This window comes from Strix aluco, chromosome 3, assembly GCF_031877795.1.
Source record: "Strix aluco isolate bStrAlu1 chromosome 3, bStrAlu1.hap1, whole genome shotgun sequence".
Classification (NCBI taxonomy): Eukaryota; Metazoa; Chordata; class Aves; order Strigiformes; family Strigidae; genus Strix; species Strix aluco.
In genome coordinates this window covers 22,204,416-22,221,050 of record NC_133933.1, presented here as the reverse complement: position 1 = coordinate 22,221,050, position 16,635 = coordinate 22,204,416, and the positions used below count along the sequence as shown (strand labels likewise).

The 16,635-nt window shown below is 42.5% G+C and overlaps 1 protein-coding gene across 1 annotated transcript; it reads left to right on the top strand.

Moving 5' to 3' along the window:
• Positions 1 to 5,032: 5,032 nt before the first annotated feature.
• Positions 5,033 to 15,985, top strand: PCARE (photoreceptor cilium actin regulator). The gene is made up of 2 exons (XM_074817724.1): positions 5,033 to 9,049; positions 13,259 to 15,985. The coding sequence occupies exons 1-2, from the start codon at positions 5,280 to 5,282 to the stop codon at positions 13,386 to 13,388; spliced, it is 3,900 nt and encodes a 1,299-aa protein (XP_074673825.1). The 5' UTR covers positions 5,033 to 5,279; the 3' UTR covers positions 13,389 to 15,985.
• The last annotated feature ends 650 nt before the right edge of the window (positions 15,986 to 16,635 follow it).

Here is a 16,635-nt window from a genome sequence, read left to right as displayed (position 1 = left end):
CTCCAGAGTAAATGTCTGCTCCACACACACACTCATCAGGACTCGCACCAGGACGGCTGCCCTGGCACACCACACTGCCAGGCAGCAGCTGCCATGCTCCCAGATACCTGTGGGTTTGATGTGGTTTCACACAGCTATCAGTGCGCACACTGTGGCTTGAGATGCTCTGCGAGAGGAAGCCAGGAGTACTGCTGCATCTATCTCAATTTTCAGGGAAACCCTGAGATGCTTTAGGTGAGGGAACCCACTGAGCACTGGAAAAGGCATAAGGCTAAATAGCTGCACTCTCCTCTATAGAGTGTTGGGATATTTTTAAGGAATACAGATTACCCGGACCTCACTTCTAGATCCTGTATCAACACTACCACTTTCCACTAGAAATGACAGAAGCCGCTGCCTGCCTGTTAAATTGCCAGTCCCTCACCTGATAGAAACTTGTCTTCCTTGAAACTGCTCCACAACCACAAATCTGCTTCCACTTGTGAGAACTGATGTAACCACTGCTTAGGCTAATGGAACCATTCCCTTTTAATTTTCTAGATTTGCATAACTCTGGAAATCTATACTTACAGCTTTATGCTGTTGCACACAATTCTTGGCCCTAACTCTTACCTTGTGTCAGCCACTGTCTTGACCATTGAGACAAGCAGTGAATGTATTAGTTATAACAGATAGCAAGCTTTTGAATATCCATGGTTTTCTTAGCAAAGAGAAACTATGACTAAGTGACCAGAATACATATTCCAAAAATAATAGACAAATGTAAATATATCTCACAAAAGTACTGCTGAACTCAAGTGGTCATACAGTTTTTCTTGACTTCTTTGGGTCATCTGAGTGTACCAACAGCCCTGTGCAGGCAAACCCCTCAAACTGACTCTCTTTAATTTTCTACTTATATTTCTTCCTCTGTTAATTCCTTTATAAAGTATTTTTTCTGGAGCAGAAACCAGTTTCCTACCTGTTTTCAATAACTTTTTTTCTTGTCCTGCTGCTGTTTTAAAAAAAAAAAAAAAGGCTCTGTTTTTGCAAAACAGGTTTTTGAAAGCATTGAGTTCCTATTTATTCTCATGCAATCAGTCTGAAGCAATTTACTTAGAAATAAAAAAAAAAAAAGAGAAGGCATGAGTTGAGCTTCAGACAGCCAGTTCTGAAAAGGTTATCCTTGACCCAGAATCAAGATTAATGTTATCTTTTGCTTGCACCATCACCACTAATAAAGGCTCTGTATAGACTCACTGGTTTCATTTAATTCTTTGCAACTAGATTTCCTTCAAACCATGATATTCCTATTCCTTACCATTGTCAACAGGTTTCCACAGGGGAAACAGGATGAAGCTTTGTAAGTATTTCTGTTAGTGATTACAGAAAGGAGAGAATCTACTTCATCTCCGAGAACAGTGTCAGCTCTGCAGGAGAAGCTGAAATAAAAAGCAGCAATTTCTTATTTATTTAGTGATATCTAGGCCAACAATATGAACAGCTCCCTGGTTATATTCAATTTGCTGATACAAAAGAAGAAAAAGCAAATTTCTTTCAGAGTAAAATAATTCTTTAAACTCAGGCTCTGCGTAACTCCTCAGTGAGCAGAAATTCAGTTTCCCCAGAAGCCATCCACAAATACAAATCTTAAATTTTTAAGACCCGGTATGAGCATTTATGCATATTCCCCTTTTAAAGCCCACAGCCTCTCAAAAGCAGTCCCTCATTATCATTTTTCATTGTTTCCATAATTTTTAAGCTTATGTTACTAGTTTCACACTGAAATTTCTTACAGTTTTTAATCAACTGACTCTTCCTCCATAAAAGGCCCTAAAATCTATCCCGTAGTTACAGCACTGGTAACACCTCTGGGGTCTGAGTACCATATAACTCCATCCAGGTTCGGGCCTTATTCTTGCTTTTTCTAGGGCACTTATAGTGCCACTTTCACCACTAGTCCTTGGTTTTCATCATCTTTGCACCAACTATATCTGACAGGGTTTGAACATTTAAGTTCTTCCCTCGAGGAGTGCTATGTGACCAGGCAGCTCCCTCAAAATGAGAATACTCCTAATTTTAACAACAGGAAGAAAGTATGTGAAAGTAAGAGCAAAGGCAATTTACACTCAGTCCACATGCAAGGGAAAGCCTCCTTTAATCTTTAATTATCTTATTTTTGGTGCTTTCCTAAGGTCTGTTCCTCAAACACAGTTTTGTGTTCATCTGGGGTACCTGTAAAATTTCTTGAGTCGGCAAGTACAGAGGTAACAACACTTGGGCATCTACTTGAACATGACCAACTCTTTCCTTTTCAACTTGTGTTCTGCAAACAGTAGCACAGTAAACCAAAATACATTACTATAGTAACTGCACTAGGGATGATATCAACATATAGCAATCATAAATTACAGATTACAAATTCATCTAATCCCCTTACACTCAGAAATATTTCCTTGTCATTCTCCTATTGATATTCTCTTCCATCACTGTTTTTTTTCCTAACTTATCCATTTTGTCTTCTCTTTTGTTGCGTGAACATGAGACAAAGCATTTTCCCTAGCATTTTCTATGAGGTAAAGCATTTGTGTTTTTCTAAAGTGCCTCAGACATGCAAAGCAAAATATAACTACTTAGTAACAAGAATATTGATGAGGAAAATGCAGTTTCATACATGGTTGGAAACAGGCACATCAACGTTTCTGCTCTCTCAAAGAAGCCAAAAAGTTTGACGCAACATTAAATAGTCACATATACATGCAAACTGCAATTAAAGTTAGGATAAAACAGATGCCTTGTTAAAACACATTTTCTATTACTCTAGATCTCTGTTTAATAATAAATAAATAATAAACTGAATATTAATTTAAAATAATAAATGATGCAGAGTAAATAATCATAAACCAGGATTTTTCATTTTTTTAACGATGCATGTATTTCCTGTAAGATGGTAATGCATGTCCTGAAAATAGCTAGAGAAAACCCAAAAAGTGACATGACTGTAAATCCAAAGGAAAAAGTGAATAAAAAGAAAAAGTTAATTGTCAAAATTCCCAGTGCAAACAATGCAACTGTTGGAACTGCTTTTTGAAGGAGTCGCAAAAAATTTTATAGCACAAATATTAAGCAGATACAGAAAGATGTCTCTCAACTCCCACTGTAAACAGAAGAGGTGCACTAAGGCTAGTTGCTTGATCTACTGTGTTTTCCTTGACATTGCAGAGGGCTACAGCATCCTGACCCTTAGGATCACTAGGATGAAACAGCTGCCTAAATCTGCTCCGTTTCTCCACCTTGAACCCATTAGACACATGCCTAAAAGGGAATGCAAAAAGAGCTGGGACCATTGTATAGAAACCACATCGTGGCAAGACACCTAAGCAGCCAGAGCATGAGCTACATGACTTGCAAGAAGCAGAGCCAGGAAGTAATTACCTGATGCTTTCCAGAAAAGCACTGAGGGAAATGATTAGGCCATCATGTATATTAAGTACAATTTATGTGTTCCAGAAAAATTACTTTGGAGAAAGCGCATAGAGTTTTACAATTTTTCCTGGGAATCACCCAGGACAATGCCTTGTCCCCTGTAAAACAAGGTAATTTTGCTGCCCCTGTTGAACAGAAAAAGATATTTGAACAATAATGCTACAGAGAATAATGACTTTCCATGCAGATGTTCAGCTATTGCAGTGCAGCACCAAGGAATGAAGCATGCGAGCAGTTCTTTAAAGTCTGAGAATGTTTTATAGGCTTGGCACCGTGTAAAGATTTTTGGGAATCAGACGAGATACCTGTGACCACACAGTTAGAGATCACATTGCTAGAGAGAAGCAGTAGGCTTCTAGCCAGCGTTAGAGTTGGCCACCACTGTCTGTAACCTTTGCGACACTGAGAAATGGCCACCTTCAGTAGAAAACCTGCATCTGGAAAATAAAAGATTAATCCATTTAGGCCAGTCTGAGTAATAAAGAGGGAAATTGGACATGATTGGTATTATCACCCTCATCCACATATCACCCTTCATAAATAAACACTTGGAAAAGATAAATATCTTCGTCCAATTCCCACTTTGGCTTCTTTAATCTCTCTTTCAGAGTGGTCTTATTCTGTCCTGACCTCACAAATGATTCAAAAAACAGTTTGTTGGTTTGTAGGTTTGGGGTTTTTTTTTTCAGAAATGGCTCTATATTTTTAATTTATTAGCTTTTTTTCTTAGAGTTTTAACCCGTAAAGTCTTGCAGTTAAGAGAACTAAGTCCTGGCCAATGAAAATAACGGTAAGCAATAATAATAACCATAAGCAAGTCACTTTTGTGACTTCAAATTTTATCCCAGGGCATCCAGAGGAAGGAAAAAAATTAATTTTTTTTTTTTAATCTGAAATTCTACAGTTTAGATCCACTAGATGCAGACACCATCTTAACATACGCGAAACTTATTCTACAGATACTGTTATTGTGCAGCTTGAATTTTCAGGTTAGGAAGCTATGTAGAAGAGAAAAAAATACTTTCCAAGAATGATCACCTGAGAGGAAGAAAAATCAAAATCTTGTTTGGAAGTCTTAGAATGAAAAAGTAAACAGCTTGTTCCTTGCAAGTAGGGGAGAATTTTGAAGACCCTTAAAGCAGAAGTCTAGCAGACATCTCTTAACCCATTTGATTTCGTGTCTTGTATTCTCCAGTGGGTATGTACTCAGTCAAGGTCACCTTTCTTTTGGTGAAGGAGTATCTAGTGGCATTTACGCGACTGTTCAAATAGCTTCACTTCAAAAAGGCTTCAAATTACAGTCTCTTCCTTGGATCTCTGCATTGAATTGTATGTTATGTTTTTGCAACAAGGGAAAAAAGAAGGGACAGGTACCAAGTCCTTTTGCCTCCCAGTATAATGCAGCAAAAAAATCTGCCTTTATAAATACAACACGGGTGCTGACTGGCTGGTGCCTGCTTACCCTAATGAGCTTAAAATCTTACTTGTAATGGACATCTGTCAAGACAGAAGTGAGGCACGCAAGTCCTCTTAATCCATTAGCTCTAAATCCAGCAGAGCTTTCACACTCATTTTTTGAATCAAAGAAGAAAACCTGAGTCAGAATGGACAATGGAACTTCAAGAGCAGATCCTAGGCAGTAAGCACGTGAGATTGAGATAAACAACAATGAAAACTGACAGCAAAGCTGGGACTGTGATGGAAAACTCATGAGAAAGAGGCCAGTCTGCAGTTCGGGATGAAACAGTGAGTTCGATTCTTTGTTGTGTTTTCCCTAGTTCATCTGGATTTTTAATCAAAAAGACAGAGAAAAGATGGGCTGCACACCTTCTCGCAGTGAGATTGCTAATATTATTGCAAGAAGTAATCTTAAGGCTTTGAATATACCCAAAAGTATTTTGCGTATTGATCCAGGAGATAAAGGAATCCCTCTGCTGGTTAAAGGTACATCTTGCTACAATCTGGATGAATTCCACCAATATGGAATCCAGAGGAAAGACTACATGAGAGAAAAGGAGGATAAACTATCAGAGCAGGATAAAAATTATAATTTGCAGTTATCTTCCAAGGCTCATTCAGATCCCCAGATTTCCAGGGAAGACAAGAAAATTGAGAGGACAGCCACAGATGCTGAAGTTGTTATGTCCAAACTGATTGAGTCTCAAAAACACATCACTGAGGCCATACAGATCAGAAAGCAAAGCTCCTGTGAATCAGAAGCATCAGCTTTCATTTGGGATGACAAGAATGAAAGCAATGCAAAGCAAATCCCAAAGAAAGGAAAGAAGCAAAAAGGTCATAAGCTGGCAAAGCAAGGTCGACCTAGCAAAATTAAAGAAAAGTCCATTTTGGCCCTGTGCGAGACAGAGAAAAAGGTAGATTTCCCAGAACTGCTTGTTAAGGCTCATCAGAGCGCGTACGCCTACTTAAATCCTAACCTCTCCAAGTATGAAACTATACTTCACATGGCCAACCAGGCTACCCAAACTCAGCTCTTCCTACAGCAGATGGTAAGCTTTCTGATGCTTCGCTTTGATGAAATCAACCAGCTCTTGGAAGAAGTTGCCAATGATGGGGAAAATCTTCTCAAAGATGTAGGCGGGAATCTGGCATGGCCAGCAGAAAAAGGCAATTTGAAGGAGCACCCTGATCTTCTGCAACAACTACTGCAGTACACAATCAATAAAATGCAGTCACTGAGTGGGACACTGGCCTTCCTCACATCTGACGCCCTGAAGGAAACATGCAGCTACCTGCAGTCTGCTGCAAGCAGCTTGGAAGGAAAACTGAAAGCAAAGCAAAGCTTTGATGAGCGCCTGCTACGGACAGTAAGGCTGCTGGAAGCCTCGGCACTGGGATCCTCTCAGTCCCGCGGTGATGACAGGACTCTCTATTCTGAGGACAGTGGCATTGGTGTGGACAATGAATCCCTCAAAGAGTTCAGTGCTCTCAGCCAGCATGGAGGACAAGCATGTGATTCCTCTGCATATGGACATCTGTCCCAAAAGCACACCAGAACAGTGGGGCATGTGCATGATGGGGCAGTGTCACCAGGGACAGCCGCATCCCGTGACTGTGCAGTTGAAAGGAATTCTAATGATATATTTTATTCATCCATGCGGAGTAAGGAAGCAACTTCTTGTCAGGGTGGAGCACCAGAAGGCATTTCTACCATGCCCCGACATGCAAGCTTGAGCAAAAGCCACTCCTGTAATTCGTTCCAGTCTGACTCCACTCAGGAAGGTGAACACTTCAAACTCTGTGAATCAACAGATTTTCCTTCTGATGATGATGATGACAATGAAGGGAGTACCCTGGGGGAGGATGATGACAACACAAGTTTATCAGAAATGGGGAAGGATACTCTGCCGAGGAGGCCCCTGTCTTCGCCTGCAGTCGCTGATAACACACAAAGGCAGTCCATCAAGAGGACTGAGAATGCAGAGACAGAGGAAATTATTCTGAAGATGAAAGATGCCATCAGTGAAAAAATCAAGTTTGTCCCAGCTAAATCTGGACGTAAAGAATGGATAGAGGATGAGAGCGGAAGAGCAGTCCTAACAACAAGGCCCAGTACAGCGACGGGCAGCCAGAAAACCTTCGGGAAACAACGACGGTCCAGGTCAGAGGAGTCCCTCAGAAGCCAGGCAGAGGACCCGACCCTCCTAGAGCTTCAGAGAACTCAAAAAGAGCTAAGCAAAAAGCTGGAAATGTTTTACGGAAAGAAGGATACAGATAACAAACCAGAGACTCGGAAAAGACGAACAGCACCTTACTTGCAGGATGAGCAAATTATATCTAGGTCCTCTAGCAAACTGAAGGCGTGCCTCTCAAAAAATTTCAGCATCCTGCCTAACCAGGATAAAGTCCCTTTGTTTATGGTTGATCAAAATCCTGCCCATCAGCTGGATGAAAAAAGAGGCTGGAAACCTTTCAGAGCTACTATGCCCCCCCAGGAGACATCAGAAGGCAAAGAAAAGGAGCCTCCTGGAGCACAAACGCTCAGTAGCAATAGCTGTGTCCCCCGACAGTCTGTCAAAAAGCTTATTGAAACATTCAGTCCTACTGACAATCTTGTAAAAGCTGCACCTTTAAGATCTTTAGGACCAATAAAGTGCATCAGAAAATTTGGACTTCCAGTCATCCCACCCACCATTCCCTTTCAGAGAGGCCTGGCACCTTTAAATCTTAAGCATCGTATTTCACCAGTAGAAGGCACAAACCCTTCAAACACCAGTGGAGTTTCTTCTAACTTTCCAAATGCCTTTCCTCCTGCACTGGCTGCAGAACTAAGCAAGAAGGACACAAAGGAAGAGACTGATGAAGACATTGATAACCTGCCACCACCACCACCTGAAATGTTAATGGACACTTCTTTTGACTTAACTGAGCCTGAAGAAACTGCAAGAATAGAAGGGAACTCTTCAGAAGATGCCAAAAAGCCCACCAAAACAGAATTTCATGCTACTAAGAAATCACGAGTTTCCCCAAAAATGAAAGCCTCCCTTCAGTCCATTGACCTACTGCCAAGTAAAAATATCAGTGGCCCCAGTGTGATGGCTAGTAAAGGTCTAAGGAATACTGCAGCAGGGGATGAGAAACTGCAGAGGTACTCTCTGGAGCTGAACCCTACCAACGTGCACATCCCTAGCCAGGAGGAGATATTGGCAACCCAGAGAAGAGAGGCTGCAGATTTGTACAAGCAAACCCATAAAATTATTCCTCTTCAAAATCCCAGTGGAGTTTCAAAACGACAGAGCAACAGCTCAGAGAGCAAAGAGCCGAATTCACAAGCAACTTCAGTGCAATACCAGAAGCACGGTTCTCCTGATTCGCTCAGGAGAAATGAAAAAGGCTCATCATTTGCCAGGAGGGTCTCCCCAACGAGAACTCCTCCTTCTTCTCCACCAACTGAGAAACGGCTTTTCAGCCCCCCAGCACACCACAGACGCTCTCTGAAGGCTTTTAGCAACCCGCAAACAAGCTCACCCACCATGCAGAGGAAACCCAGTCCTCCCTCTAGCCCCAGGGTTCCCAGCCCACCCTTGCAGAAGAAGCTGTCCTCTCCACCACCCCAGCGAAAACCACTCAGCCCTCCCGCAGGGCACAAGCAAAGCTCGCCAACGCCACACCAGCTGCTGGGCTCCCCAGCCTACCGCCGAGATGCAAGCCCCCCTCCATTCCCCACCACCCCCTCCCCACCAACCTCCCCATCCCGCTCTTACAAGGGGCCAAGAGCTGGGCTGGATGCTGGGGACGAGCACCAGCTCTCATCCTCCAAGAGGGGCAGCAACGCCCGTTCGATATTTTGCCTGGCCACCTCTTCCTTATTCGAAGCCAGACCTCCTCTGGTACCCACCAAACCCACTGTGGAGCTGACCAGCCAGCCTGAAGCTTCATCGCTTTCCCAAAAGAGTAGTCTGCTTTTCCGGCAGCCTGGAGACCGGATCAGAAAGCTGTCCCTGAGTGCGACCAGTCCTCAGCCATTTGTGAAGAGAAGTTTCTCTGACCGCCGACCAGGGGTCCAGTTTCGTCTTCCAGCTCCCGTAACATCTGGCAGCGAACCCATGCTTAACCAAGCAAGGTAAGAAACTTCCCACTTTAGACCAAGAAAGCAGAAGTATAGCACTGCATTGGCTTTCTAAACCCCTGATGGGAAATTAATGTTGTTAAGGGCTTTCCCAGAAAAGTTCCCTGTTCATGTGTAGAACAGATGGTTGGGCAAAGATAACATTGCAGTTGGACTAGATGATCGTTGTAGGTCCCTTCCAGCTGAAATATTCTATTCTATTGTCTGGCCCAGATTTCAGTAGACTACCAGTCTGAATAAAGGGAAGAGTTAACTTTCCATGGCTTGCTCTAGCCTTACACTTACACATCTGCTGTGACAGTCACCCCAGGGAAAATTCAGTTTTGGGTTCATGGCATAGAACTCCACTTATTTGTGTGGGGGCTAAGGACATCCACATTCCATTTTTAAAAGCTCTGAACTAACCCTCAGGCTATAAACATCTTTCAATAACCATGAGAAGGTGGGCTTGGACAAAGAGACAGGGTATTGTTCCTAACATCAGCCTCTAAGACAGTAAACTGTTCAGCTGAAATCTGTATTAGAATGTTTCAAATCAGCTGGCAAGAATGGGGGATAGATAATGTGTAGTCAAAGATCTATATGGATCCTTATAGCTTGAAATTTTGAGCTTCTCGTGTGGGCTTTTAGATCTAGGTACTGATTGCAAGTCTTGATGGGTCCAAAGCCCAAGCCCAGTTTTTGAAGTGGAAAAACCCCCCATAGGTACTGGAGATTCATTGTACAGACAATGAAGGAACAGACTTCAGCCCTGTTGTGGCCCTAAAGAGGGCTGGTGGGTTAAGAAAATGTCTTTAAGAGAAAAACTGCCTAGTCAAAGTGGGTCCCACCAACCCTACTAGCACTGAATATACTAGTGTGTGAGGGCAGGCTGGGGGGTGGGGGGGGTGGGCTTGAGTATGAGAGGAGCGTTGAGGAGAGGGGTTTGTGGGAAGAGGAGGCACAGTGCTTGCCGTGGGCCAGATCAAATGTTTCCGGGCTGGACGTTCCCCACCCCTGCTTTAAGCCTTCACAGACCCCACTGTGACGACACCGCGGCCCCCCAGGGGTCTGCAGACCGCAGGTGGAGAACCACTGCTTTAAGCTACACAAGAAGATTAAGATCCTTCTCAGGTAACCTTTCCTCATGAGAGGAGTATTTTTACTCTTGCCACAGAACAGCTGAAATCACATGAATCACCTCCATGAGTAGGGATTGCAAGACCAACCCTAACAGGAGATAAAATTGCACGTGTAAGTGCACGAGCACTCAGAGAGTTGCAAGTACAGGGACAGTCATGGATACTGAACTCAGGTGTCCAGGCATTCCCTCCCCGAAGACAGAATAAGGGCTAAGTTTCCCACACTGACAGTAGAGGAACATGCTGAACAAAATCTGCAAAAAACCCTGGGAAATGCACTGTTTTGCATTCCCAGTTGTAATATTACATTATATTCTGACATTTGAAGATTTCCTAAAAGTTCTGTACGCTGTTGCTGGGTTTTCTGTTGTTATGTACTGTGTGAAGTCAGCTTTTTCTACTCCAGTGCCCGCTAGCAGAAACAAATGTTTTCAAAAGAGGCTTTATGTCGAACCTTGCAAGACAAAAGCCCTGGCGGTTTTATGGATCAGTTTTAAAAACAGTCTATTATAAATTGTTAGCTACTTTATGCTTCAATGGGGTGTATTATCTTTCGATTCTAGTCTGTCAGAGCATAGAAAGTAATATAAAAAACCACTGTAAATAAAATCATCTCTTTCATGAAAAAAATTACATATCCAAGTGTTACGATATACAGCAATTTGGAAGAACAAAATATATCCTGAGCCAAATTCAGCTTACCATTTATACAAATGGACATCAAAAGTAGTCCTACTGAGTTAGTCCTAATTTATATCAATATAAGCAAAAGGGAAATTTAGCCCATTAATTACCACATGCACTGATTTAAGATGCAATACACTACTGTGTGTTTTCTTACACTTCAAATACAAATACCACAGCAAACGTGCCAACGGGCAGAGAAGGACCACTTTAGGAATCAGCATGTGGCAAAAGCTCTGAGAGCCCCTCACATCACTGCTGGTTGTCTCCTCCCGCTGAGGACCAGAACGGTTGCCACAGCTGTGGGCACCACATCCCCATGCACAGGTGCTGACCCCTGCTCTTATAGCAGATGCCATAGCAGACAAACCACCACACTCTGATCCATCTTAGTCCTTCAAGTTCATTAAGCATCCAGGGCTTTCTCTACTTTGAAATTCATTCAGATGACAGAGGGAAATTTCAAAAGGTCTCCCTAAACCAGATGCTGTACACCTAAACCTCCTCATTCAGGCCATGTTTGCATCTGCTCTCAAAATCACAAGCTATTCCCACCCAGCTGTCAGTCTCCTTTCCTTCACTCCTTCCCTTGCTCTACCTCTCCTCTCCAAATATTACAATGCCTTTCTTTTTGTCTGTGTGGAGGTTTTGTGTGTTATTAGGAGCTTCAAGCACTAGTTGCAGAAGGGAGGGGAGACACAGTCAAACCTGCAAGAGCATCGCTCTTTTATAGGTAAAACATTTTGAAAATCAGTGAGTTAGCCCGTTTCCCCCATGCTCCCAAACTCTGGGATATATCCCTCCACTTTTTCCATGCCTGGTTAGAACATCCATTCACTGAGAAGTAGACTGCTAAAGATAATCTGGCAGGAGCTTGTATAAGCAGCATGTTCCTCATCAGGCAGCTGAGTCCCCTCTCCCACCCACCCCATTTTAGCAGAAACACAAAAAAAAAAAAAAAAAGAGGCAACTTCCATCTCATTTTGCTGGCTAGCATTGCCAGGCATTAAATGTCAGTGCTGTGTGCAGGTCTGTGTGTCTCCTGCACACTCATGGCCCCTCTAGAAGGCAAAAAGCGCTCCTTTCCCAAGCACATCTCCTGCCCATCCCATGCTCTAAGGAATATCAGGACTTAAAACATTGTTAGCCCTAACTAGGGCTGGAGCTAGAGCTTTTGTGTTTAGTCTTAGGATACCCAGACAAGAGTTTCGGGTTCAGGTTTCAGTGCTCACGTCACTACAACTGGTTCCATTTGGACAGCCTGGGGATGGATAGACTGAGCTAACTTTGCCAGTTTCTAAGCTTGGTCATTTGACAGCCATCGGCAGTTATTGGCATCTTACCAAGGCATAACATGTACAATTGCTCTGCTTGTAGAAATCCTGTTAATCTGTAATAGGATTTCTGTGTATGCAGTTAAATGAAATAATATTTCATTGAGACTGCTAATCTCCCAAGAGGTAGAGCAGAGATAGAAGATTAAATGCTATTGCCTTTAACATACTGTTCAAGGAGGGCCTGAGAATGGATTGGGTTGACTGAATTGGGCCCAAAGCAAGCAGCCCAAGTGAGACCTTCTGCAATTAGGGGATATTTGAATCTGGATTAGTTTCATGACTGATCATGTATCACAAACCTCTTCTTTCAGCAGTTCAAACCATTAAAGTCCTAGCAGTCAGAATAGGAACATAACAGCTTGTCTGTAGTGGAAAGCTAATTCAGTTTAGCAGTTTATGTACTTAAAATAAAGTAACGATTCCCAGATAACTCTAGAATATTTCCCCATGTTGAGCTTAAACCGCTTTAATTAGTTACAGCAACACAGGGTGCATTTCAGCACAAAGGCCCATGATGTGAGATATTCATGACTGGCTCCACTGCTATAATCAATCCTGATTCATAAAGTCCCTGTGCCCCTAGAGATTGCCACTGCGACCTCAGGAACACCATTTACACTTTCTGTGTCTCAGTTGTCCTGTCTCCAGAGTGGCAGATTTATACCACCAGAATATCCATCCCACAGTCATGTTGGTGTACTCAGAAATCACTGTAACCAAGCTAAGCAGATGCATAACAGAGGTAAGACTTTTCCTCCAGTGGAGTCTGGAACAAGGCTTTTCACTCAAACCTGTCTCAGTCTGCAAGCAAACCCAGATTCACACTGATCCCCTGTTGAACATACAAAATGTTTGCTTCCCAAGAGAGTTTTGGAAGGAGACAATACAATGCATTTGGCACCACAAGAATAAAATCTGGATGGTGCAGATAAAGAGCATGTATGTATACAGGAGGAGACTGTGCAGCATTTGTGCTTTGTGGGTTAACGTGGTCTTAGCAACGCTGTTTTAAAAAGTCACAATTCATTAGCCTCTTAACTTAAGCATCTTTCCTTCTGCAGCTTGGAGGAGAGCCCTAGAAAAGCAGGCGACTCTTGGAACAGCCCTTGCGGTCCTGAAATCAAAGAGTCCAACAGATCCACTTCCCAGCCTGAGCTCTACATTGTGGGCCAGGGGCTGCAGAGGGACTGACAGCAGAAGCACCTGCGAAGACAAAGGCACGAGCAAGGCCAGGGGCGCCGAGGGAGGAAGCAGCCTTACCCAAGCTCCCAAAACGTGGCTACATTTTTTCTCGCAAGAAAAAAAATATGATGGCGTTGCATCTAAAAACCCAAACTGGCCCCAACAACCCAGTATCAGCAGAGTGGTAGCCAGCTCCTTCTTCTGTGGATTGCATTTCACGGTTTAACTCAAAGATCTACACTGAGCAAAAGAAACACTTTGTAGCTGGGCTAGTTTGAGGCAGAGCGGTTTGATAAAGACAGGACCTGAAGCCAAGTCCTTTGTTTCACTGTTTAGATAAAGGAGTTCAAAAACTATCAGAAATTATCATTATTCGACATGTTATTTATTCAGGAGGTATCACAGTTTCAGTTTTGTCAAACAGGGCTGTTGTGGCATTTCCAGGGGGAAGGTAAAATCCTGAATCAATTTTTATTGCAAAAACATCAATGGCTTCAGCAAAGTCACGTCTTTACACTAGGTATTTATCAGCATGCAGAGAGAGAATAAGGTCAAATACAAGTTAAAACAAAATAACCCCTTTTAAAAGAACAAAATTAGGGATCTTACTCCCTCAAAAAGGCTTTGATCTTCTAAATCACCTTTGATTATCACATAATCTCATCACCTCTAGTTTCCACGGTACAAGGCTTAATCCTGATTAGAGTAGTTTTGTAATAGCCCAATCAAACAACATTCTAAATCCTGAGGCACCTAAGGACAAGTATCTTTTTTTTTTTTTTCGTAAAAGAAGAGAACACTACCATAGAGAATCCTGTTCTCCCTGAAACAGGTTTATCGTCTTTCTGATTTATGCAGTTTGAGGGGATTTATTGTAATTTCACTGAAGAGTCTAGACAGATTGTTGTAATAAAAACACAAGTTATTTACAGTTGATTAATCCTAGGCTTTTACAGCACCCATTGGAATACAGGTTCAGAATTTACTGGATCTTGCTCACCTAACTAATTTATCATCACAATTAAGATGCAACTTTTAATTAATGTAATTTTAAATAATCTAATTTGACATGTTTTCGTATGCAACTTTAGTACAGAACAAGATCCAGAAAAAAAGCCATTTGCAGTCCTATTTTGATAGGAAAAGTTTAAAATTTTTCTACAGTTTTACGATGGTGGTATCTGGGCACTTCATCTTCACACAGGATTTTTAACCCTTCCTGCCCACCTTCACACTGGGGGAACTGAGGCTTGTCTTATGCTGCACAAGGGACCCCTTTGGATACTGAGCTCCCCAAGTTTTAGTCTAGTGCCTTAATCACAACCTTCCTTCAGTAAGTTCAGTGCCATTTTATGCCACAGACACAAGGAAACCTTAATTGTTATGTTTAAGGTGGGTGTTTGAATATAAGAAAGTATCTTGCAGTGAACAGATGCTCTGGATTGCCAGGGGTTTGTGAGCTTGAGGTGACAAAGCAGCCATAGCCATAGTGAACAGCCAGGAGATGTCAACAGATCCACCTTGTCATAACAGAGGCAGATGCACCACCCCCTATCCATCAAGTTGGAAAATCACCAGGGAGATACTGCAAAAGATCATCAGCAGGTTAACCTCAGCAGGTCAGTCTTCCCCCTTGTCAGAAGTGTAGTTCTCTCCCAACTGCATAAAAACACAAATACATTTTTGCATGCATTTTGGGTGTGTCTGTTCTGCTGGCAGTAACCATCCAGAATAGAAACAAACCAGAAACACGACAGCAGAAAACCAGCATTGTGCATGCCTAAATGTAGTTTTGAGGATGAGAATGTAACAGAGTGGGAGGACAGCTTCTGCTCAGCTACTACAATCATTTTATCTCTTTATGATTTCATGCTGAAATTTCCCAGCATCCATGATGGGTGATAAGACAAAGTATTTATTTATATCCCCCAAGCAACAAATTGTGTGGTGCAAGAGCTGCAGCAGCACATGGAGCAACACTTCACTTCAGCAATCAAGCTGGAAACCTCCTCACACATGTGCTAGTTGGACATGGATTCAGCCAAAGCATCTTTCCTCAAAAACCAGGCTCCCCTGAAGATGTGGTACATGAGCTGGCATCCTATCACAGCATCTCTCCCAGCTTTGTCTAAGGCTGTGGTTGTCAGGAGGCTCATTGCAAACACAACCCCACCTGAACACTGCCGCTGCTGGAGGATTCTGATGCTGTGCTAAGGATGCTGCAGCAAACTAACCATCGTATTCAAGAAACAGCTTCTCCAGGAGTGACCTACATGTTTGTAACGTGAACTCATGATTGCGTATAGCTAATGGATTCTCTTCAGTACAGTTAATGTACAGGACTCTTACAAATTGAAGGTAAACCCTTTATTTGCATTGCAAGCATGAGATTAAGAGTAACTATAGTATGCAGAAAATGATAGTTTGGCTCACCACTTTTTAAAAAAAAATACTTTTTTTTTTTTTTTTACATTACAGGTTTTTTGGACAATGCTTCCATTTTTCATGAATACAACATTTATGGAATACAATTGTTTTATAAGACCATACCGAACTTTAAGATTTATTTTTTACTGATGTAAATAAATCAGAGTTTTTATATGCAAGGTATGAGTTTGATCTCTCTTACATTCTGTATGCAACCAGCTTAAATCTTAGCCCATGTTATACTCTTGATTACTTCCTTAGTGTCCTGTGCTATAAAACGTCCCTTCGCTTCCTTCTTCTCCACCCCAGCACAAGCTTGTCTTGTTTTGTGTTTTACTGGTACATCAGTTAATTTAGGTTGCATTTCCATTAAGCAAATATGTCTTTTTTTAGGCCACAAGATGCAGCGTGGACACTCACAGACCAGAGTGTAGGTCAGCTGTGCTTCCACCCCTCCCCTGCCCCAATTTAAGCTTGAACTACCTGGCAATTTTGTGCTCGGTTCAGTAGGTCTTCTAGGTACAACCACGGCTAACTCGAGCACAGGGTAGTGGTTTTGACCTAAGGGTTAAAATGAGAGTGCACCCACTGCAGCAGAGTCTCATTGCAGAGGGGTTGAGCACAGAGTGAAGCAGTATCTGTTTTCCAGCCAGGGCTTCATAGCTGCAAAAGCAGCAGCTAAGAGCAGCTCCATGATGCACTTTATCTGCAGACCTTTAACAAGCTGGCAGCTGACCATGCTTCCAGTGACACTGCTCAAATCTCAAACCTTTAAGGGACTTGTCATTTCATACCCTCGGCATCTGAAGATGACTAGAACACCAAAGCA

Coding starts and splice junctions, on each gene's coding strand:
- PCARE (XM_074817724.1), top strand. CDS start 5,280: ATGGGCTGCACACCTTCTCGCAGTGAGATTGCTAATATTATTGCAAGA. Junction 9,050..13,258: donor CCCATGCTTAACCAAGCAAG/GTAAGAAACTTC, acceptor TTCCTTCTGCAG/CTTGGAGGAGAGCCCTAGAA.